At 38.5% G+C, this 23,285-nt stretch overlaps 1 protein-coding gene across 2 annotated transcripts in view; it reads left to right on the top strand.

Moving 5' to 3' along the window:
• Positions 1 to 23,285, top strand: part of LOC126162738 (tuberin) — a 342,768-nt gene that overhangs the window by 127,057 nt on the left and 192,426 nt on the right. For both annotated transcript variants that reach the window (XM_049919411.1, XM_049919410.1), the window contains exons 9-10: positions 5,395 to 5,567; positions 23,039 to 23,207. In XM_049919411.1, coding sequence (XP_049775368.1) covers positions 5,395 to 5,567; positions 23,039 to 23,207 — 342 coding nt within the window. The remainder of the gene's footprint in view (positions 1 to 5,394; positions 5,568 to 23,038; positions 23,208 to 23,285) is intronic.

Here is a 23,285-nt window from a genome sequence, read left to right as displayed (position 1 = left end):
CACATGTCAGTCAAAAAACCATGGAAGTGATCACAAAAGTTGTATGGACAACACTGAAACACCCGCCTTACAGTCCTGACCTGGCTCCATGTGACTATCATCTCTTTGGGAAACTGCAAGACTCTCTTCGTGGAACAAGGTTTGAAGATGATGATGACACTTGCGCACGCTGCCGAACAGTGGTTCCATAGGTTGGTCCAGAATTTTACCGTGTAGGTATACAGGCTCTGGTTCCAAGATGGCGTAAGGCAGTTGAGAGGGATGGAAATTATGTGTAGAAATGAAAATATTGTTCTTAAAGGATGTATCTACACACTGTAAAACTTTCAAACATGTAGAATAAAAGATGGATTTAAAAAAAAAATTGTGTGCATTTCTTTTGGAGTGACCCCCATATATATGTCTTATCAGTAACAGAAACATTTTTACTCTGAACTGACTTTATATCATCGACCTGGTGTTGCTGACCAGACACTTCCTTCATGACTGAACATATAATTTTAATTTTATCCTCTCTGGATTGTGGCTACCAGTAACATTTTGATATAATTCCCACTTTGTTCTACATGATATCCTTATCCCACTAGTCAGCCACCAAGGCTGCTTTTTACTGCTGATACCCTGTTTAGAATATTCTAATGGAAAGCAGCTTTCAAAAAGCAAGAGAAATGTGTTAAGGAAAGCATTATATTTGTCATTTGTGTTATCGGCTATGAACATCCTGCCACTCTTGTTCCTTAATGAAGTTTAAAAAACAATCTGTTGCCAGCGGATTAGCTTTTTATATACATACATATATATATATATATATATATATATATATATATATATATATATATTTATATTATATTATTGTTATTATGTTATATATATAATTATATACAACATTTGTTTGAGTACAAAAACCTTTTAGTGTTAAAATTTGTGCATCATGGTCTGAAAGGCCATTCCCCTATTTACTAACAAAATGTCCATCTAGGAATGAAGAATGAATAAAAATATTGTCTGTGGTTGTGCTATTGTTCCCCTGCACCCTGGTTGGAAAAAAATACAGTCTACATCAGATCATATGAACCTAGGAGATGTTCCAACATCCTCCTTCTTGCCCAATCACATACGAAATTAATATTGAAGTGACCATGTATAACTAATTTATGGTACCTCCTATAAAGTGAACAAAGAACCCTCTCTAGCTTGAGCAGAAATTCTCTGAAGTCAGAGTTAGTGGATCTGCAAATAACAACATTTAAAAGTTTAGCTCCACTAAATTCCACTGCCCCTGCACAACTTTCAAATACCTGTTCAGAGTAATGTGGTGATATGTCTACAGACTCAAATGGAATACTGTTCATTATGTACTTGGCCACTCCCCCACTCTCCAAAGAACTCTTGAAAAACAGCCAGCTAATCTGTATCCTCAATTGTCAAATTATTGAAATGGTGCTCCAATATAACAATGTCAAGAGTCAACATCTATAAGCAGTTCACTGACTTTATCTCAAGTACCTCTTGTGCTTTGATGAAATATGCTAATTCCTTCACTGCCTGGATATGTGATCTCATTTGAAGGTGTATCCCTTGTTAGAGGGATTTCTGTGAAGCAGGGTACCTATCAGCTGACTTCCGTCTAAAAAAGGCGCAGCTCTAAAACCAACTACTATGGGAATCTTTCCACAAGTGATCATCCCACCACCGCCCACTACACTGTCACCTGTAAACTTTGCCATCCTGCCCTCCCCATACCTATTGAGGTGCAGGCGATGCCTAGTGAAACCCGATGTATTGACAGACTCAACTGGCACCACTGCAATGGGAGCCATGCCCTCTGCCACTAGTGCCTTCTCCAGCCCCATGTTATCATGTCTAACAGCAGCATTAAGATGAAGCTGATCATGGTGCTGAAATGGCTACCTAGATTGCACATTAGTGCCACCAGTTTGAGTAGCTATCTTCAAGAGGTCACCATCTATATCATACTCCCCATCCCTATCGATACTATTCCCACTCCCAACCGCAATCACTGCCTGATCCTCTTTTGGAAAATTGCCACACAACTCCCCTGCATTAACACTCACCTGGGCCAACCTTGTACTACTGGTACTCACTCCCCAACACTTCCTGCAACTGCTGGCCGACACCTCTGCCATGCGAACTACCTAGCAGCAGAACCTTCTTCATTCTGTTAGAATTTCAACTGGCTTAGGCTCCCTAACTGCTGAGGAATGCTGCATGTTTCATACACCTACAGCAACAAGAGGCTCATTTTGACTGAACTCTGGCAGTTGATCAGATATGTTGGTTGTACGCAAAGTACAGCTGTTTGAATATCTCCTCCTCCTAGCTACCTTCTTACCAACTGCCAGTTCCCATTCCCCAGTGCCATTCACCCTCCCCATCCTATCTAGTTCCTCCCCTGTGTTTTGTAACTGCACCTGAACGGCACAGATCTTGCACTCCTGCTCCTCTATCAACTTATTTCTGATACAAATTCTGCATTTACAGAAGAGGATCTGGCTAGAATGCCCCCTGGCTTCCCCACTGCATTCCCCTCAACGAAAATACTTTGAACAAATCTCACTCCGTAACCCACTAGTCACAAACCTACAACAAAGCCAGCACTTCTCACTCATGGTAAAATGTTAACAGTGACTGAAAAAACAAAAGTCTACATTACGTAAGTTTAATGACTACTGTAGGACTATTTAAGGAACTAACAATAGTGATCTTGAATTTTGCTCTCTACTAAGAAAACTACTATTTTTATTAAAACTATGGCACCACAAGTAACACCAATACCACAAAAAATCCACACAGTTTCTCATTTAAAAACAAAAATTGAAGCAACCAGTGGAACACTCAATGAAATTAAACACAGTGAACAATACTTTTACTGAAATGTTTCACTACAAACAATAAGAAATGACAGCTTAAAACTATCGTACAAAGTTTAATAAATGACGTCAACGCACAAACAGCTCTATAAAACACAATTGGTGAAAGATTCCAAAAGTTTATTAAACCTTTATTTCATCAGAAACAGCATGAGACACCATTGAAAGCTACCAAGTTTAATAAATGAATAACGGTGCACAAACAACTTTGTCAGAACTTAAGAACCTCTACAGCTGCAAGTGCACACTGTGAAGTGTAAATGTACATCTAATATTTGGATGAACAAATGAAAACTACTAAATTTAATATTCGAATACAGTGCACAAACAACTTTGTCAGTACTTAGCTTTAGAACCACTACAGCTGCAACCATACACTGTGAAATGTAAACGCACTACTGAGACTTTGATGAATGACGTAAGCACACTCCCGAATAATGGACCACTCAAATCAATAACACAAATAGAAAGACTGAGATGAATTTTACAGCAAATATTAACACCAATAATTTTCAAAATAAGTGTTTGAAGTCTAAAATTTTATAAAATATTGGCATACAATTTGAAGAACTGTCCAACACGTGAAGTCACACCAGTGATCTAAATGCAATGGAGTTTCAACTTTCAACTACAGCTTGTCCTTGGAATAAGATAGAACCCTCTCTTCCTGTCACAAGATACTCAAATAACAAGAGTTGTCCATCCCTGATCCTTCTATAACAATAAAGGAAAACCATAGTGGAAAAATATGTAAAATAAGGGGAATACAACCATTTACCCGAAGAGGATTGGTATGTGGCACACAGGAATGGTAATAAAAACAGTTAACACTAGCTTTTGATCTTTTTCTAATAAGAGTACACACACACACACACACACACACACACACACACACACAAACCATTGTACGCACAAGCAGAATCAGAACATCATTAGAAATGATAGAGAAGATAAGGCCTGCTTGTATTTTGGATTATAATAAAAACAAGGCTGGTATGCACCACTGATACCAGCTAATGGGCTTCTGTCATTTTTGAGAAGAAGCAAATAAAGTGGTGGAAGAAAGCATTTTTCACATTATTATTATGATGATGTTTGTAAATTCATATGTTTTATGTAAAACATCAAGGTCTTTTAGCAAACATCTTGTTGACTTTGAATTGGCTGGGAATTTGAAGAACAAAGAAGGTCTTGTTGAATCAACTTCCACTCAACATAGTTCAGCTGTAAACAGACTTCACAAAAACATTTTCTTAAATTGATTCTGGCTACAGAAATATCAAAATGGTCTTAGGCAATGTAAGGTTTCTGCTGAACGAAGCAAGGCAAAATCTGTGAGAGTGGTAAGAAAAGATACCATGTACTGTTGTGAAGAATGTGACATAGGATTTTGTTTTCCAAAATGCTTCAAATTTTTTTATAGCAAGGAAGATGTAAAAAATAAATTTTCAATTAAAAAAAAAACTACATTTTCAAGCAGTGTTATTTTTAGTTCCAACAACTTCTAATTCTAAGGAAATGAAAGACAAAAAAAATTTGTCACTGTTGTGAAAAAAATGACATTTTCATTTCAATATTAGTAAAATGGCCACTGACAAGTGTATGTTTGTTAGATAGATTTGAGAGAAAAAAGACCCCTCATTCAGCTGCAACAAAATGACTTAAATTCTGCGCTGTAGAACTTCCTACATAATATTCAGGAAACTTATGAGAAAGTACAGTATTTGCCATTTGAACTACACTCTAGCCACACAGTTCTCAAATTATTAATACAGATTGTGTGTGTGCTGGTGCCTAGACTTTAATGTTTTCCATGGAATAACTTTTATTTATTTAAACATAGTGTGCTATTCTGAGATTCTTTCAATACTTGTAAAACTTTTTCAAACTTTTTTCCATTTAAGCCCACACCTGAATTTTCTCCCTGCTCATTTTCCCTTTAATGAAACATGTCAAGCTATTAATTCTACTTGGACTCAAGTTTTTTGGTGTACTTTTGGTAACTCCTCTACATTCTATTTGACATTTAATTATTCAAGTTCACTGACTTCTTTTCTGATCCCAAATTTCAGCAATTTGCTGTCCATAAACAAAAAGAATGTAACCTATTGTGTTTTAAAAGTTTGTCTTATTGTCTAGTTGGACTAACTGTGTGTTGCAGGGTGTGGTTACTAAAATAACTGGATGTTCTTCATGGCCTAATAGAATTGCTCAAATTAACTAGGGCCGCTACTCCCAGTATTTCATCCAAACCTAAATACAGATATCTCAACAACTTTTTTGTAACAGTAATAATCTCCTGTGGTGGTGTTTTATATAATGGCCATTTCATGCATGTGTTTCCAGCTAATGACATCTCACACTTAATGCACAAAGTGTTATTTTCTGTTCTAACCGGCTTGCATGTGCACACAAAGGCTTCACCAACTATTATACTAGTTTACATGTCTCACAATATTGCTTCATCAATTTAATTCCTCAAATAATATATTTCTGACACCAGGAGGTCTCAGTGCTACGTCTTGTGACTTACTTAGCGAATTCTATAGTACCAACACGTGCTGAGTGGCTGTGCAAACTTGGCAACCTGATGGAACGATATTTTCGACAGGAAATACGTACAAGTATTCGTGTAAAGGTTCTGGAAATTCTCTCTGTCATCATTGAGAAAAACAGGTAAGATGGGCTAAAGTAATGTCCATTTAGAATTTTATTTTTGCTGTTAGCATTTTAGGACAATTGTGTATTGTGAACTGTGTATTCAAATTTAGTGAAGATTAGAGAATGTGGTCCAAACACGTCATTTTCATGACAAGTGGGGCACTAATTTTGCAGAAGTATTGATACCACATTTTAATACAATGCATATGTCAAGACCTCTGCAAAGTAATGGAGACGAATGATTGATTTTACAAAGTTTTTTTTTTTATGACATGACATTTTTGCTATGAATGAGACGTGAGAAGCTTTAAACACACATCAGGAACTTATAAGTGATGGGAATGCACATGGTATCTTTTTATGCATAGCTATATTTTCAGAGCTATTATTTTTGTTGACAGCTACTGTCCACCAACACATAATGTAATAAATCAACCAACACTGAACATAAAATATTCAGATGACAGCAAAGACAAAGTGATTACTTGTGCATGTCCATTCTTCAATACCCTTATGGCCAGTTTAAATAAAATGCTGACGTAGCTACTCTGCACCTTATTACCCTCATTATATTGAGTATTTCAAAAAGATTCATCCAATTTCCTAGGCTGTATCTTTTATATGAATGAAGATAGAAACTTAGGGTGGATTTTTAACTTGTGCACAGCACCTTGAAGTTTTCATTTTCAAAAGAATCCTTCAACATTACAAGGATACGTTTTTAGATACAAACACAAGCTAACTTGGGGTGTTTTTTATGATTACGCTTATGATCAAAGTTCTCATTTAACTTTCTCAAATGGTCAATGTACCTTCAGCATACACAGGAAATGTCCTGATGATAGAAACACACATCCCATGCTATTGCCAGCATTTCTGGAGTTACTTCATTCACTGCAGTTGCTTATGGTGTTGCAGTTTGCCCAAAGTTATTAGAAGATGAGGCGGATGGAGTATTTCATAAGCCCTCACAAACAAAAAAAACCTGCCACATCATGAGATTAGTGACATTGGAGGCCTATGGTGCTGCGCAAGATCCATAAGCCCCTTATGCCCTTGGAGATGCAGTGTGATACTCTCAATGAAAATCACACTGCATAGTTGTAACCAAACTGCACCCATTGAAATTGAGATTGCAAAATGTCTTCTTTTTATTGCTGTGTTATCAGTGTCTACATTGTACAAAAGATAGTTAACGAGCAATCTAGGTGCACCAAGGTGACTCATACTGACAATCACATGGACTGCTAACTCGCAACTGGTGCCGAGGTAAATCTGTAGATTCTGTGCATAATTTAAAATGCACTTGAAGTTTCTTTATTCCTTCAAGTAGAAAATACAATTTTGTGAAACTGGATGAATTTTTGAAATCCCCAGTACATTTATAGCAGCATATGCGGAGCACTTTTGAACTTTCAGTCATTATAGTTTGTTTGACAGTTCAGAAATAATATAGATGCAGAGGATAGACAAAAATATGGAAAACTAAAAACACAACACATTTACCATGCCTAATATGGTGTAGGAAACCTGTTGGCATTCAATACAGCTTCCTGTCACCTCAGAATGAACGAATACAGGTCCTGTATGGTTTTCAAGGGAGCCGTATATCAGTCTTCCTACAAAACAGTGACAAGTTTGGCAAGTTCATGTGATAATGATGGAGATGGATAGTAATCAAACATCCCTCTCTCCAAAGACTCAGTACGTAAATCACTTCTGGCAAATGCTGGAACGCTTCTTTTGAAAGGGCATGGCTGGCTTCCTTCCCCATCCTTCTGTAATCCAATGGGACTAATGACCTTGCTGTTTGGTCCCCTCCCCCTACCCAACCAACCAACCAACCAACCAACCAACCAACAGCTCAATAATATTGAGATCTGGTGACTGGTGGTCAGGAGAGATGCAAAGGTTCACCTTCATGCTCGCAAAAAACCAGTGGGATGAAGTGATCTGTCATACTGGACAACAGCATCACCATGTCAAACACTTTACTAAAGGATGGACCTTTCAGCCAAGATCATTGCATAATCCTTGACAGGAACTCGACCTTGCAGTGTAAGCATGGGGTATATGGAATAACACAGTGTGGCTGCCCAAACCAGCACTGGACCCTCACCATGTTTCACTCTTAGGAGCAAGCAGCCTGCATCGTAGGCTTGAGATGGCATACGCCAGACATAAACTGAACCAGAAGTTGGAAACAATGTGGAAAGAGATTCGTCCAACCAAATGACTGTCTTCCATTGCTCCATAGTAGAGTTGTTTATGGCTTATGCACCAAGTTTTCCTGTTATGGGCAATTGCATTAGTGATGTGTGGTTTCATAATACCAGCTCCATTTCCCATCTTAAGGAGCTCCTTCATGTTGTTTTGGTGCTGAAACGGTTCACCAGTGTGACATTAATTTTGGCAATGACTTTTTCAGCTGTGGTCCTCTGTTTCGTCACAATCCTCTGCAATTACCATCCATCACGGTCACTCAATTCACCCTTTTGTCCATGTTGTGACTTAGTAGATGATGATCTGCTTTCCCTGTACATGGTATAAATCTTCCAAATGGTGCCTCTTGAAACACCAAGCACATAGACTTCCTTGGTTACAGAAGCACTCACTATACTAGCATCAATAATTTGCCCACATTCAAATTCACTTAGGTCTGACATAAGGCACTAACATTTACACAGAACACTGTTCTGAATATGACTAGCATTTGCAACATATTGAGGGCACTGCACAGGTGCCGTTGGTGGTCAAACAACAGTGTCATCGGAGGCTTGGCTAGCATCTGCATTTATGTTGAAGCGTGTATTTCTTGGGGCGCTTCCGTATTTTTGTCAGCCCCCTGTGTATAGGGTAAACTATTCTCTTTAGCAAATAACAGATTTAGGAAACATTATTCATGTGACACCCAAATCGTGCTTTTCAAAGAAAAGTAATGCAACCATGCAAATGAGCATATTCTTTGCTCTTGTATTTTCAAAGAATTTTCAATATCATACTAAACTTTTGACAGAAAACAAAGGTTGTGTACTGGAAAGTACCCTCATTGAGTTACTATTAGAAAATTCTAAAGGATCTGAACAAAATATCCGCTTCGTTCTATGAAATTGGATAAATGCAAAATAATATGTACAAGGGGGGGGGGGGAGGGGGGGAGGGAGAGTCTGGTGCTTTGGAGTATAATGTTATTGGTATGCCACCAGTCTAAGTCATCATCATCAGTTATGTGCTATATTAGCAGGTCCTTTGCCTCTCCATTTTCTGCGATCCATTGCTTCCTTCTTAAGGCTGCTGTATGTTGTACCGTCCATCATGTCATCCAGTATCTGGAATCTCTTCCTTCCTCATTTCCTTTTCCCTTCTACATAACCTTCTAAAACTGTTTTTATCAGTCCTTCATTCTTTCTTAATATATGCCCAATCCAATTTCTTTTTCTTCTCTTTATTACATTTAGTAACTGTCTTTTCTCTCCCACTCTTCTCAATACCTCTTCATTTTTTACTCTGTCCATCCAACTTATTCTTTCCATCCTCCACCATGCCCAAATCTCAAAAGCCTCCAGCCTTTCTCTGTCTTTCTTCCTCATAGTCCATGTTTCAGCGCCATACAGAAGAACACTCCAAACAAGACATTTTATGAGTCTCATCCTGAGTTCTCTGTCCAGACCACTGCAGAAAATTCTCCTTTTCTTATAAAACACCTCTTTTGCCATTACTATCCTTGTTTTAATTTCTGTGGTGCACTTCCAGTCGGTGTCTATCCTGCTTCCAAGATACTTAAAATTTTGCACCTGTTCTAGTATTTCTCTATTTAGCATAATTTTTATTTCTTTATTTCCTTCTAGTGCCAATACTTTTGTTTTAATTGTGTTAATTTTCATTCCATATTTTTTTCCGTTACTTTCAATGGTGTCCACCAAATTCTGTAATTCTTTTTCCCCTGTGGCTAGAAGGACCATGTCATCAGCAAACCTCAACTCAGTCTAAGTAACAGTGATGAAATGTGTGGTCATAACTTTACTTAGCAATATAAAGCAGGACACACACCCACAGACAGTTTTAGGAAAAGTAAATTGACAACTTAGATTAAGTAGAACAGTTCTGCGAATATGTAGCACTGCTGCAAGTGTATTTAGGTACAAGGCACTTTTGCGACTTATTCAAGAGTACTGTTGGAGTGTTTTAGATACTGACCACACTACACGATGAGATGTAATTGAAAGAATGTGGAAGTGTACTGCTTGACTTTAATTACCCACTTGACTGTACAAAATTTATAGTCCAGGACTTTACATGGAAATTTTTAGAATGAAGACTAGTTCTGTTATTTATCTTACTGAAAGTGAACAGGTAAGTTCTTTCTACTGTGTGTTATTTGCAGCTGTAACATATAAGGGGCTGACAAATAATGGTAGAATGTACCCTACTCCATACATTGTGGATTTTGTTTATTTATTTATTTACAACATGCTCCATTACATGCTATTTGTAATACTAAATGTATATATTCCATGTGTATGCATGCATGTAGTGTAATGTTTGTGTTGTTTGATGATGATGATTATGGAAGGAAGAGGTGAAACCCGAGACCAGTATATAGCCTACTCCTCAGGAATAGCACCAGGAGGGCTGCCAAGCTTAATGTCCCATCCGATATATGCATCACAATTAACAGTATCACATGAGAGACTGCAGAGAGGTCTGCTATTTAGACCAGGACATTGGCACAAAGTCTGATGATCAGGAACTTTATGCCACCACCTCTTCTCCCCTTGCCAGCCAAATACTGGCATTGATTTTTTTTTTTTACATCACCAGAATTCAAACCAGTTTATCCTGGAGTTGAGAGCCACCATGCAAGTGTGCATTAGCAGCCTCTGCGGTGGAGACAGATATTGTGGATTGCTTTTGCAGAACATTTATATAAGAGTAGTTGTGTATTTTTGTAACCAACTTCTCTGTTGTGTCATCTGTGGTGACATATATTGGTGTATATGACAAGCTTCATCCATAGCTCACCTGTGCGTACCATACGAGGCTGCAGATAAGTCTACATTTTCAGACTTGGGGCCTTTTGCATAAAATGTTGTTGATGAAACTACATGAAGAAATTTCAGTTTGCTTAAGACTTCAGCTAAACTGAAAATTAAATATTCACTTATTTGAACACACAGACTGATATAATACTCTCATAAACCACTCTTAAACATAAATTACAATCAATTTCTTTGGTTCTTAATGTTACTTATGACAGTCAAAGATCCTAATTTCTACAAATATAATACTCTTCACATTTTACTATGTCTTACAAATATATAATATTTTTTTGTTACTAATAAGTCCTTGTTCTCAGACCTAAAAGGAGTCTACATTTATTGTCTCTGGCAGCTGCATTGCACTCTGTTGGTTAGTATTATCACTGCTTTCTATACACTATTTTGTTGTTGCATTTGGAGTGTGCTTGTTTATTTTATGTTTTTATTTTACATGTCTGGTTCTGTAGGACCAAATTGAGGATCAAATCTCCTTGATCATGGAATGAGTCAGGACATGAAATTAACATAGATAAAATAAAATGTATGAGATCTGTTCAAAAAATTCCAGAACATTTGTAATTTCATGGCAGTGGTGTCTTGGACCAAAATGTAGTTGGCATCTGTGAAAATGCCTGTTTTAATCTGTAACTGTCAGAAGTTTCATTGTTGTATGTCTGTTAGTTATAGTTCAGCGCTGTGCTGACTAGAACATTGTCACACAGTTTGCGAATTTCGAGATTTCAGAGTTAGAGGAGCAATGTGTATACATTATATTTTGTGAGAAACTCTGGAAAACCTTTACTGAGACATGCCAAATGATGCAGGAAGCCGTTGGTGATAGGTGCCGCTGCTGTACTTGTTATGAATGGTTCACATGGTTTAAAAATGGTTGGACATAGGTTAAAGATGACGCTCTTTCAGGATGCCCTTCCATGTCTGTCGATGACACTCATGTCAGGAATGTCAACAAAATTATGCATGTCAATCAAAGACCAACTTTCAGATAGATTGCAGAAGAATGTAACATTTCAGTTGGATCATGTCATGAAATCATGTCACAGCATCTTGGAATGCATCCTCTTGCCGGCAAGTTTATCACACAGCTCATGAGTCAAGACCAGAAAGACCTACCCTCACAATCTGCAAAGATCTTTTTGACTGTGCAGATGAGAATGAGATGTCCCTTAAGAGAATCATAACTGGTGATGAGATGTGAATCTACAATTATGATGCTGAGACAAAGGTTCAACCATCACAATGGTTCGGGTAAGGTTCTCAGAGACCAAAAAAACTTGTCAGGTCAGATCAGGTCAAATGTCATGGCCATGTGGAAAGTTTTTTTTTTTTACTTTGAAGAATTAGTTCATCATGAATTTGTGCCACAAGCACAGACTGTTAAGTGATGGTAGTATCAGGACGTGTTGCGGCACATGACAAAATGTGAGAAGGAAATGTCCTGAAAATTGGCGAGACAATTCATGGCTCTTGCATCATGATAATGCACCCGCACATTCTTCCCTGTTGGTGAGTGACTATTGCACAAAAAGCGAAATCTCTGTGCCGCCTCATCTTCCGTGCTGTCCAGACCTGACCCGTGCAGACTTATTTTTATTTCCACAGTTGAAAACCCCATTGAAAGGATGAAGATTTTAAATGAAACACTATGTGATCAAAAGTATCCGGACACCTCCAAAAAACATGTTTTTCATATTAGGTGCATTGTGCTACTGCCAGGTACTCCGTATCAGCGACCTCAGTAGTCGTTAAACACTGTGACAGAGCAGACGGGGGCACTCCACGGACCTTGCGGATTTCAAGCATGGTGAGGTGATAGGGTGTCACTTGTGTCATACATCTGTACATGATATTTCCACACTCCCAAACATCCCTAGGTCCACTGTTTCCGATGTGATAGTGAAGTGGAAATGTGGAGGGTTACGTACAGCACAAAAGCGTACAGGCCGACCTCATCTGTTTACTGACAGAGACCACCAACAGTTGAAGAGACTCATGATGTGTAATAGGCTGACATCTGTCCATACCATGACACAGGAATTCCAAACTGCATCAGAATCCACAGCAAGTACTATGACAGTTTGGCGGGAGGTGAGAAAACTTTGATTTCATGGTTGAGCAGCTGCTCATAAGCCACACATCACGCCTGTAAATGCCAAGTGATGCTTCACTTGGTGTAAGGATTGTACAAATTGGACAATTTAAAAGTGGAAAAAATGTTGTATGGAGTGACCAATCAAGGTACACAATGTGGAAATCCGATGGCAGGGTGTGGGTGTGGCGAATGCCCTGTGAACGTCATCTGCCAGCATGTATAGTGCCAATAGTAAAATTCCAAGATGTTGGTGTTATGGTATGGTTGTTTTTTTTCATGGAGGATCTTGACCCCTTGTTGTTTTGCATTGCACTATCACAGTACAGGCCTACATTGATGTTTTAAGAACATTCTTGGTTCCCACTGTTGAAGAAAAATTAGGGGATGGTGATTGCATCTTTCAACACAATCGAGCACCTGTTCATAATGTATGACCTGTGGCAGAGTGGCTACATGACAATAACATCCCTGTAATGGACTGGATTGCACAGAGCCTTAACCTGAATTCTATAGAACACCTTTGGGATGTTTCGGAACGCCAACTTCGTGCCAGACCTCACCGACCGACATCAATACCTCTCCTCAACGCAGTACTCTGTGAAGAATGGGCTGCCATTCGCCAAAAAAATCTTCCAGCACCTGATTGAACATATGCCTGCAAGACTGGAAGCTGTCATCAAGGCTAAGGGTCGGCCAACACCATATGGAATTCTAGCATTTCTTATGGAGGGTGTCATGTAAGTTATTTTCAGCCAGGTGTCCGGATGCTTTTGATCACATAGTGTAGATGAGATAAAAGAAAATCTTTGTGTGATACAGCTAGAGGCATACCAAGATTGCTTCCAGAAATGGAAACAGCACTGGGAGCGGTGTATCGATTGTGGAGGAGAGTATTTCAATGGAGCTCATGCACAATATGTAAAAGGTTAGCACTGAAAAATTTTTTGGAGAAGGTTCCAGAACTTTTTGAACAGTCCTCATAGATGAATCTGCAGATGCAAATGACAAGCTGTGAATATATATTATCACGATAAACAATGTGACACAGGAATTAGCTTAATTTTTTCCAGGAACTCCCCGACAAAATAGGAGTAAGGATCCATGAGGAAGTTCTTCAGTTTAGACTTGGATGTGTTAAGAATTACGGCTAAACTTTCATAATTCATGCGGTAACTTTTTGAAAATGGATGCAGAGTAATGCTGCACATCATTCTGCACAAGAGTCAAGAAGGTGATCCAAATTCAGATTCGATATCTGCCTAGTATTACCAGAAGGAAAACTGTTAATTCTTGGGGATAAGCTCATTTTCTTGACAAAAAACGTCATCAGAAGTCCCAGACTTGTGAATGGTGGTTGACAGGAGGTTCATGAGCTTATACCACATATTGCTCAAAGTGCCCATTTCTGAGCCAAAAATACCCTTTCTTCTAACAGTAGTATTTCATAGACCACACTCTGTGACATATTAATAACACAAAAAACAAACTTTAGAATCCAGTTTTGTCTCCTTATATATTTTTTGTACCCATTCCCAGATAAAATTGAAAAAGAACAAAAAATTTTATGTAATACTTATGTCGTGGCCAGATGCAACACGGCACAAAGACAGTATTTGGGAAGGATTTAGTAAGCAGAGAGTAATTATTCAAATATAACAGTTGCATGGTATTTAGCTGAAGATCATAATGACTTCACAATGGAAGGAACTGAGTTGCTCTTGAGAATTAAGACCTACAGACACACCAAGGCTACAGATATCATAGATGTCTTCTGTGGAATTGAATCCGATCAGCGACTTTAAGAAGGCCTGTTGTCATTGACCCAGAAAGAGATTTGGAAAGAGAGTTGCATGGGGGGGGGGGGGGGGGGGAGGACAGCAGTCTGCCTTCCCAGTCAGTAAGCCTCACTTAGTTATGAGCACTGAAGATTAAATCATTATAAATCATTATTAGCTGAAAGGCTAACAAAGGATCATGTTTTGGGACTATGATTACAGGGACATGTAAAACAAAGTGCTCAGCAGCAGGGATGCCATATAAATAAGCAAGTTCCAATGATGAGCAATGTGGTATCAGTACTGCCCGAAAAATGTTGATTTGGAGAAAGACAGGTACTGGTTTAAAGTCTTCACTAAATGATTGCATATTAGCAACTGAATAGTACATTGTTTGCACAGGTCAGGGAAAGGATGGAGAAACAGTGTGTGGAAGGAACTCTGAAAAACTGTTGGGGGATTGCCAAACAATTGAAAGTCTAGGATGGTTGTTGACGAATTGTGCTACTTCTGTTATCTGAATAAAATATTTTCGTGAGAAGGATATGAAGTGTGATGCTAGAACAATCTAATTAAACTTAGAAGTAAAGCTAAAGGTAAGCCCTTGAAAGTACAGTGATACATTACTTGACAAAATATTTTAATTTGTGGGTTAACTTTTTTTGGGGGGGGGGGGGGGGGTTTGCACTAAGGTGTCGGGTGGCAGCATTGGGTGGTTGAGTAAGGTAGTGTTTTCAAAAAGTTTTCAGTTAGCAGCTCAGTTCTATAATGGGCTATGTGAATAACATTGCGAAGTGTGGCTTTTGTTACCAGTAGGTTCAAACAGCATGCAAGACATTCAAGCAATTCAGGGATGGGCTGTTAGATTTATTATTGGTACATTTGAACAACATGTAAGTGTTACAGAGATGCTTTAGAAACTGAAATGGGAATCCCTGGAGGGAGGGAATGTTCTTTTCATGGAACACTCGAGAAAATTTAGAGAACCAGCATTTGCAACTGAGTGCAGAACACTTCTCCTGCTGCCAACCTACATTTCATGTAGGGACCATGAAGATAAGATACAAGAGATTAGGGCTCATATGGAGATATATAGACAGTCGTTTTACCCTTGCTCTGTTTGTGAGTGGAGCAGAGAAGGAAATGCCTAGTAATTGTACTGGATACCCTCATACCCATATGATATGGTGGCTTGCAGAGTATGTAGATGTAGACCTCTATCAACTATCCTACAAGATTTGTCCAGCATTTTATATTTGTGCGACTACTACCACACTCTGTCACTCAAGTAACACTGTGTATCTTCTTGTTGAGAATGCTACTGAATAACAACTTGAGTACGTTTTGCCACAGGCTATTTGTATCTTTCCTCAAACATGGCATTTGCAACCATCTGCCTTACAAATTTGTTAGTTTCTTATTCATTCTTTTCTTTAGCTTTCAGGCTTTCCCATTTCCGATAACTTTATTGTGTGGTTTTTGTGTCAGCTGTATGTGTGAATGTTCTCATGTTTTATCTTTTGTTGATTTATCAGTTCCTTACTCGTTTTATCATGTTTCTTTTTTACGTCCCTGTTTGTAATGTGTAATTTTTAACTGACTTTGTGAAAGATCATTATTTATATTCTGAAATTTGAATATCTTGGCTGTTAGTCCATTGAAATATTTGCTCCAAATTCAGTATATCATACTGATTTTTCTTCTACCTGCTGTAAATCATATCCTGTCTTTTTCCTATCTGTGAAGTTTTTAGTTGTCCTCCCCTTATAATTTTTGGAACCTTGAACAGTAATGTCTGTTTTAGAATCTATGTGTCTGTCAGACATGCTCAGAATGTTTCAGCAATATCTTGAATTATTTTAATATTAAGTAATCAATATAGTGATAGCAGAGGTGGAAAATACCGCTTCAGTTGTAAATTTCTTTATTTTCACACGCCAGTTACGGACTGTTATAAGCCCATCCTCAGGTATCATACTGGAAATAGCAAAAGACGGGAGACAATTTTCACGTGCTGCAACACACACACACAAAAAAAAGAAAGATTTCCCTAAAAAGTTTTAAAAACTTTAAAAAAAACATTCTGAAACCGCTAGGCTAGGTGCTGTGAAACCTATGTCAATGTGCAAATGGTACCAGACAGTACTACAGACGACTGCCTGAGTAGGGAAATATACAAATGATATCACGACACTTAACACTGTGCCGTGGTCCCCGAGCACCGCGTGTACCAGGCACGGTGTGCTGCCTATTAGCGCAGAGCAGGGAGTAGCCGATGCAAACGAGGAGGCAAATTGGTAAACCAGAGTGGCAAAAGTGCTGCCATCTATTGACAGAGAGAAGAATGTGGAGCTACTAGCCCAGCCATTCACAATTTGAGTTTAGTGGTTTACATTTAAAATGAAAAAAAAAATCACATAAAAAATACACGATATAAGGTAAAAGTGCATTATGTGTAGTAAAGGAGCGTATTGAACAGTTTGGTACAGAACTGTGGTAAAACAGTAGAAGGTGCGATATAAAATTATTATATAAACTGTAAAGCACAATGAAACTTTTCCTTCACATGAGTGCAAACAAGTTTTAAACTTAGTGGGGATATATAAATGGCAATGTGGAACAACTCGCCACAGTCATCAGTTAAAAGAACATGCACGTGTGCCACTCCTATTTACAAGCTCTTTTTACTGATCAACAAGGAAAGTAGGGAAACCATGCAGTCTATACTGTCAGAAAGTAATAAGCCAATAAATAGCTAGCAACAATAGCATTAAAAGGACACATTAAAAGTGGGGTCAGTTTAAAACTGCTAACCAATATTCGACAACTAATCAAGGCTTACATTAGATAAGACCTGAGATGTACTTTACATGATGAAAGGCAGGTAAATTTTTAATTAATGAGGGTGCAGATAATGCCACAGTACTATAATGCACCATAGTCATAGGATAAAATGAAAACATGCAACTTTTATTAAGAGAGGGCAATTTTACAGCTATGTTAAATGAACTGGGTGGACCTTGCGGACCTCACTATGTGAAATAGGCATATGCCATACATTCGATAAGCCTATTGGAGGCTACAAAAAACACTGACCCGATAAAAAATAGTATACATGTATGGCGCACAGTAATTAGGGACCAGAAAGAGAAGGAAATGAGGCTGGATGCTGCTTCCGAAAAGAAAAGTTATTTAGCAAGACTGCGTGCTTAAGCACAGTTTGCTTGTTCAAAATGCCAGACGGATCATGACAAATGTTGCAGATGATTTCTATTTCTTCTAAAATGTTTAAAACTGAGCCCTTATGTTGAATATGTAGAATCCTGCAATTTGTATTTATATTTGAAATGGAATGATTATGATCCTTCAGCTGGTTAGTGAGAGTGGATTTGGAATTGCTAGGATCCTGATGCTTTCTGAACCGTATGTTAAAGAAACGGCCAGTTTGGCCTATGTATGCAGTTGGGCACTCACTATGCTGGATGCAATAAATGGCCAATTGTGTGTAGCGATTGTCCCTCTCTGTTTCGTGGTGCTCCAATAGATGCCCGACCTTATGTGGGGTGTAGAAGGTGGGTATAATCCCCTCTTTCCTAAGCCATTTGCCAATCCTGTCAGATGTAACAGCTACGTATGGGATCTTGCAAAAAAATGTTTAGTGTTATCATTATTAGTAGATGATAGGGTAATCCCGTATAGATCGTTGGAAGCGCCTTTCGATTGCATTTGATGATCAACAAAATTTGGCTGGTAGCCATTAGCATGTGTTATGAATTTAATGGTATCCAACTTGTGCTGGTAATTTTCTTTTGAGAGAGGGAGTCTGGCCATGCAGTAAAGCATAGCATGAAGAGCTGCCATTTTTTGCTGCTTTGGGTGAACTGAAGAGCAATGAATAATAGAACTAGTCATAGTTGGTTTTCTAAATATGTTGAAGTGAACATTACTATTCTGTAACAAAATTTCCAGATCCAAAAAGGGGAGTGTAAAGTCAGATTGGTATTCTATGGTACACTGAATCTTGGGGTGCATTTTGTTAAAGTCATGTCAAAAAAGTTGCAGCTGGTCGTCGGTCACATTATATAAAAGTATGATGTCATCGACATATCTTTTGTACCATACTACTCTTTGAAGATGATGTGGGTGGGTTGAAAAAAAGAAACTGATGTTCAGTGTGATAGATGTAAATATTAGCTATATACTGTCAATGGGGGACCCTGTGGCTATCCCATCAGTTTGTCCATATATGGTGCCTTTGAAGACAAAGTAATTATGGTCCAGAACAGTTCTGAGCAAATGAAGGAATTCGTTAATTTTTTGTGAATCTAGACAAGATAATATCTGTAAGTTGGACTCAATAATAGGAATCACCTCTTTAATGGGAGTATTCATGTACGTGCTTACGATGTCGAGACTTGATAGATTCGTATCACTGGATACAGTTACGTGTTTGAGGTGTGTCATTACCTCCTCTCTGTTCTTGATGGCATGAGCATCATGGAAAAAGTAATGCTTACTGAGGAAACTTTGCAATTCATTAGCCAATAAGTCATCTGGGGCATTAATAGCGTTAATGATTGGCCTTACAGGAGCCTACGGCTAATGAAGTTTCACGGCGCCCTGAAAGTGGGTGTTCTCAGATTCATTGGTATTAAAGTTTGTTTAAGGAATGGGGTGAATAACATATCCGTTTCTTTAAGTGCCTTCTTAATTTCTGTGATGAACTTAGCTGCGGGTTTAAATGAGTATGTTTGGTATGGGGCTGGAGAGGAAGCCCTGTGCTTTTCATACGTAGTTGGCCTCGTATAGGACTATTGATGTGTGGCCTTTGTCTGCCTGCACAATGATGGCTTGGTTCCCATGAAGCTTCCTGTTAATGTTGTGCGTAATGGATTGGTCATGTGCATTGGCATACTTCTTGTGGGGACCCCAGTGTTTCTGATTTTTATGATTTACTGTGCCTTAGTCGCAGCAAATAATAAGGCCTAGTGGGTAAATTGGGTCTGATAATGATAAAAAATGGTGGGGGAATACTGATTTTTAATAATTGTAATGGATTGGATTCCCATACTAGTCCATTCATACTTCATTGGGCACGCTATAGTTTAATAAATAACTCCTGGGAATTACTATAATTTTTATGAGAGATGATTGTTGTACTTCTTATTTAAAGAAAAATGTATGGGTAATATTCTAAACAATTTGAAGTAAGTACTTCACCTTTCACTGACTAAATTACAAATGGAATTTCACTGAGGCAGTCATTGCCCTTTGCCATTCCTGCAATACATGATTTATTTCCCATGTTGTATAAAACAAGACCCAAAAGTAGTTTCTTTTGTCACAAGATGAGTATTGTTAGCAATTCATATAAAGGTAACTCAACAGAGGAGTGAGTATTCAATGAGAAGTGTTTGTCCATTATTCCAGAGTGAAATTTTCACTCTGCAGTGGAAACTGTGCTGATGTGAAACTTCTGGCAGATGAAAATTGTTTGCTAGACAGAGAGTCAAACTCTACCAAGTGAGCTGCTCGAGCACGACTCACAGCCTTACTTCCACCGGTACCTTGTCTCCTACCTTCCCAACTTCACAGAAGTTCTCCTTCGAACCTTGCAAGACTACCTCTTTTGGAAGAAAGGATATTGCCGAAACATGGCTTAGCCATAGGCTGGGGAGGAGGGGGTTTCCAGAATGAAATTTTCACTTTACACCAGAGACTGCACTGAGATGAAGCTTCCTGAGAGATTAAAACTGTGTGCCAGACCGAGACTGAAGCAGGATCTTTGCCTTTGCGGGCAAGTGCTTTACTGGCAGAAGTAAAGCTGTGAGGATGGCCTATGAGTCGTGTGTAGGTAGCTCAGTCAGAAGAGCACTTCCCTGCAAAAGGTAAAAGTCCCAGGTTCGAGTTTTGGTATGGGACACACTTTTAATCTGCCAGAAAGTTTCAAGTACATCATTGTTAAATGTAATACATAAGAAGAAATTATTGACGGGTGTAACATGCTTTGAAATTTAAGGAATTGATAAGAAACTTTCAGTAGCCAAGATAACATAAATTCATCTTTATTTTTGACATTCAGTTTTGACAGTTATCTTCTGGTGCTCAACAAATGTTTGTTTCAAAATTTGTTCACTATGAGTTAGAACATCTTGCCATGTCATCGTTATTGTGGATAAAATATAGCACATTATACGAAGGTTTGTCAGAAATAAAACATTTACAGTTAAAAAGCACCTTGTGCACATGGTCATGTTCATATACGTAGCACTCACAGATAAATATTAATTCTTAAAAATCACAATATACAGTAAAATGTACATTTGCACACATATATTTACATTTATGTGACATGTCCCGTACATAGAAAATCCACCACTGGTGAAACATGTGATGCAATGGAGATGGCCATGTGCACAAGGTGCTTTTAACTATATAGGTTTATTTCTGACAAACCTTGGTAAACTGTGCTAGATTTTATCCATCACACTGACACTATGACAATATAACATGAGATCCTAACTCATGATGAACACATTTTGTAACCAAAATTTTTTGAAGACCAGAGGGTGACAGTTGTATCTGTGGAAACCTGTTGTCAAAAATAGATGAATTTGTGTGATTTTGGCTATTGAAAGTTTTTTACCGAGTAAAACAGATCACTTCTTCTAATTTCTCACCATGAGAAAATTCTGTTAAGTGATTGAGTTGAAAGGAAATCTGAAAATACTTGATTCAGGATTGTTTGCAATTTATTTGCAGAGAAACTTGCAATAAGAATATCTTTGAATTTGTGCCTTAAGCACTCAGTTTTTTAATTCATTCATGTGCCCTGACAGTGTTTTGGAAGAACTCATCACTTGTACAAAAACATCCACGTCACTTATGAAGCTAATCATATGCAACAGTAGTATAGAGTGAAATGTTTTATATGTAGTGCGTGCAGGCTCAAGAATGTTGGTGAGATATTTTAAAAGCAATTCAGGAGAAAAATGTGTAGGGCTTCTCTGTATCACTACATATTATAAATTAAAAGTCCCCTCCCCCAATTTTTTCTGTCTGTACATGAAGGTTACTTCCAAGAACTACTGTAGGGATCCTGAGACAGCTTTTACTACTAATACATAGACTGATCCACAAGGAAATGTGTGTAATTTATTATCACTATGCCAGACGAGTCATCCAGCCGTAGAAACATAGTGGTACCTTTGCGAAGATAGGGTATGCTGCTAGTTCCATCAGTATTCCCAGCATAGATAAGTTACTAAGTGAAACACACGATGCAGTCACATTATTTTGACCACCTGTCAAAAACCTGAATAACCACTTTTTACAGCATGGGCGTGCAAGAAGAGGCAGTGAGATTCTGGAAGGTAAGGATAGCAAAGTGGAGCCATGCCAACTGCAGTACCGTGGCCAGCTGCGCTAGGTTTCTTGGTTGAGTATCTATGGTCCAGTCAACCCAATCGAGGTGGTCCCACATATTCTCAGTTGGATTTAAATCTGTGGCGTTTGATGGTCAGGGAATACAGTGAACTCATCTTGGTGCTCTCCAAACCGTGCATGCATACTGTAAATTGTGCGATACATTGCACTGTCCTGCTCGGCAGATGCCATTGTGCTGCGGCAAAAAACAGAGTGCATGTAGAGGTGGACATGGTCCCTAAGGATATATGCATACTTGTATTGATTAATTGTGCCCTTCAGAATGACGAGATCATCCAGGGAACTCCACAGAAACGTTTCCTAAACCATAACACCCCCTCCTGTGGCATGTAACATTCACATGTTTGTTGCAGGGCCATACATGCCAACAGCCATTTGTCCAATGGAGCATAAAACATGATTCATCTGAAAAGGCCATTTGGTGACCATTTGGTTGTGGTATTGGTGTGCAAATTCCAGCCTTCATTGCCGATGACAGCAGTCAGTATGGGTACATGAATCAGGTGCGTGCTGTGGAGGCCCATAACAGTAATGTTCACTGAACAGTCATTGACAAGACACAGTTGGTAGTCGCGTTTCATCTGGGTGGTCTATTTACCAGTACACATCTTCACAACCATTGTTCACCTCCGTCATCTATCGCCCATGGTGCACCACAGTTGCCTTGGCACTGGATTTGCATATTGCCACTTTTTACAATGCATACTGTGCTTTGGCACTCAAATAATTTACAAACTTAGCCATTTTGGAAATGCTTTCACCCTTGACCCAGAATCCAATGATCATGCCCCATTTGGAAGCCAGGCAAATCTCCCACTCTCTGCAATAAGACCATGACTGCACTGTTTTCCATATCCCCCTGAAATTTTATATACCTTTCACTACTAGTGCTGCCACCTGCCATCTGTGAGTGCTTATTGCACGTTGATGTCGAACATAGGTGCTGGCAACATTAATGTGACTGGATCATGTACAACATTGTAGTGGTAAACCTTGAATGAATGAATGAATGATAAAAACAAGCATGAAGGAAAATAAACATTCTGTGTTATTGTAACTGTAATTTAAAAATTACTTCATTATATCATCATTGATAGTGTATGGTTGCTTCTACAGATGCCTTTACGAGGATGAGTTAATAGAGAAAGTGGTTGTGCCGTACTTGCAACATATTGACAATGACAATGATATCCAAGTCCGCAAGTCTGCTGCAGAGCTTCTCATACAACTTTGTGTTGAATGCGAGAACAAAAGATGTTTGGAACTGCTTGATTTGCTGGGGAAAGTAAGTACCCACCTCTTATGCAGTATTTACTGGAACAGATTTTAGTGAATTGTATATACTTTCAGTTTGATTACTTTA

Source organism: Schistocerca cancellata, chromosome 2, assembly GCF_023864275.1.
Source record: "Schistocerca cancellata isolate TAMUIC-IGC-003103 chromosome 2, iqSchCanc2.1, whole genome shotgun sequence".
In the NCBI taxonomy this organism is placed as follows: Eukaryota; Metazoa; Arthropoda; class Insecta; order Orthoptera; family Acrididae; genus Schistocerca; species Schistocerca cancellata.
The sequence above is the reverse complement of the archived record's forward strand: the minus strand, read 5'-3'. Positions and strand labels throughout refer to the sequence as shown.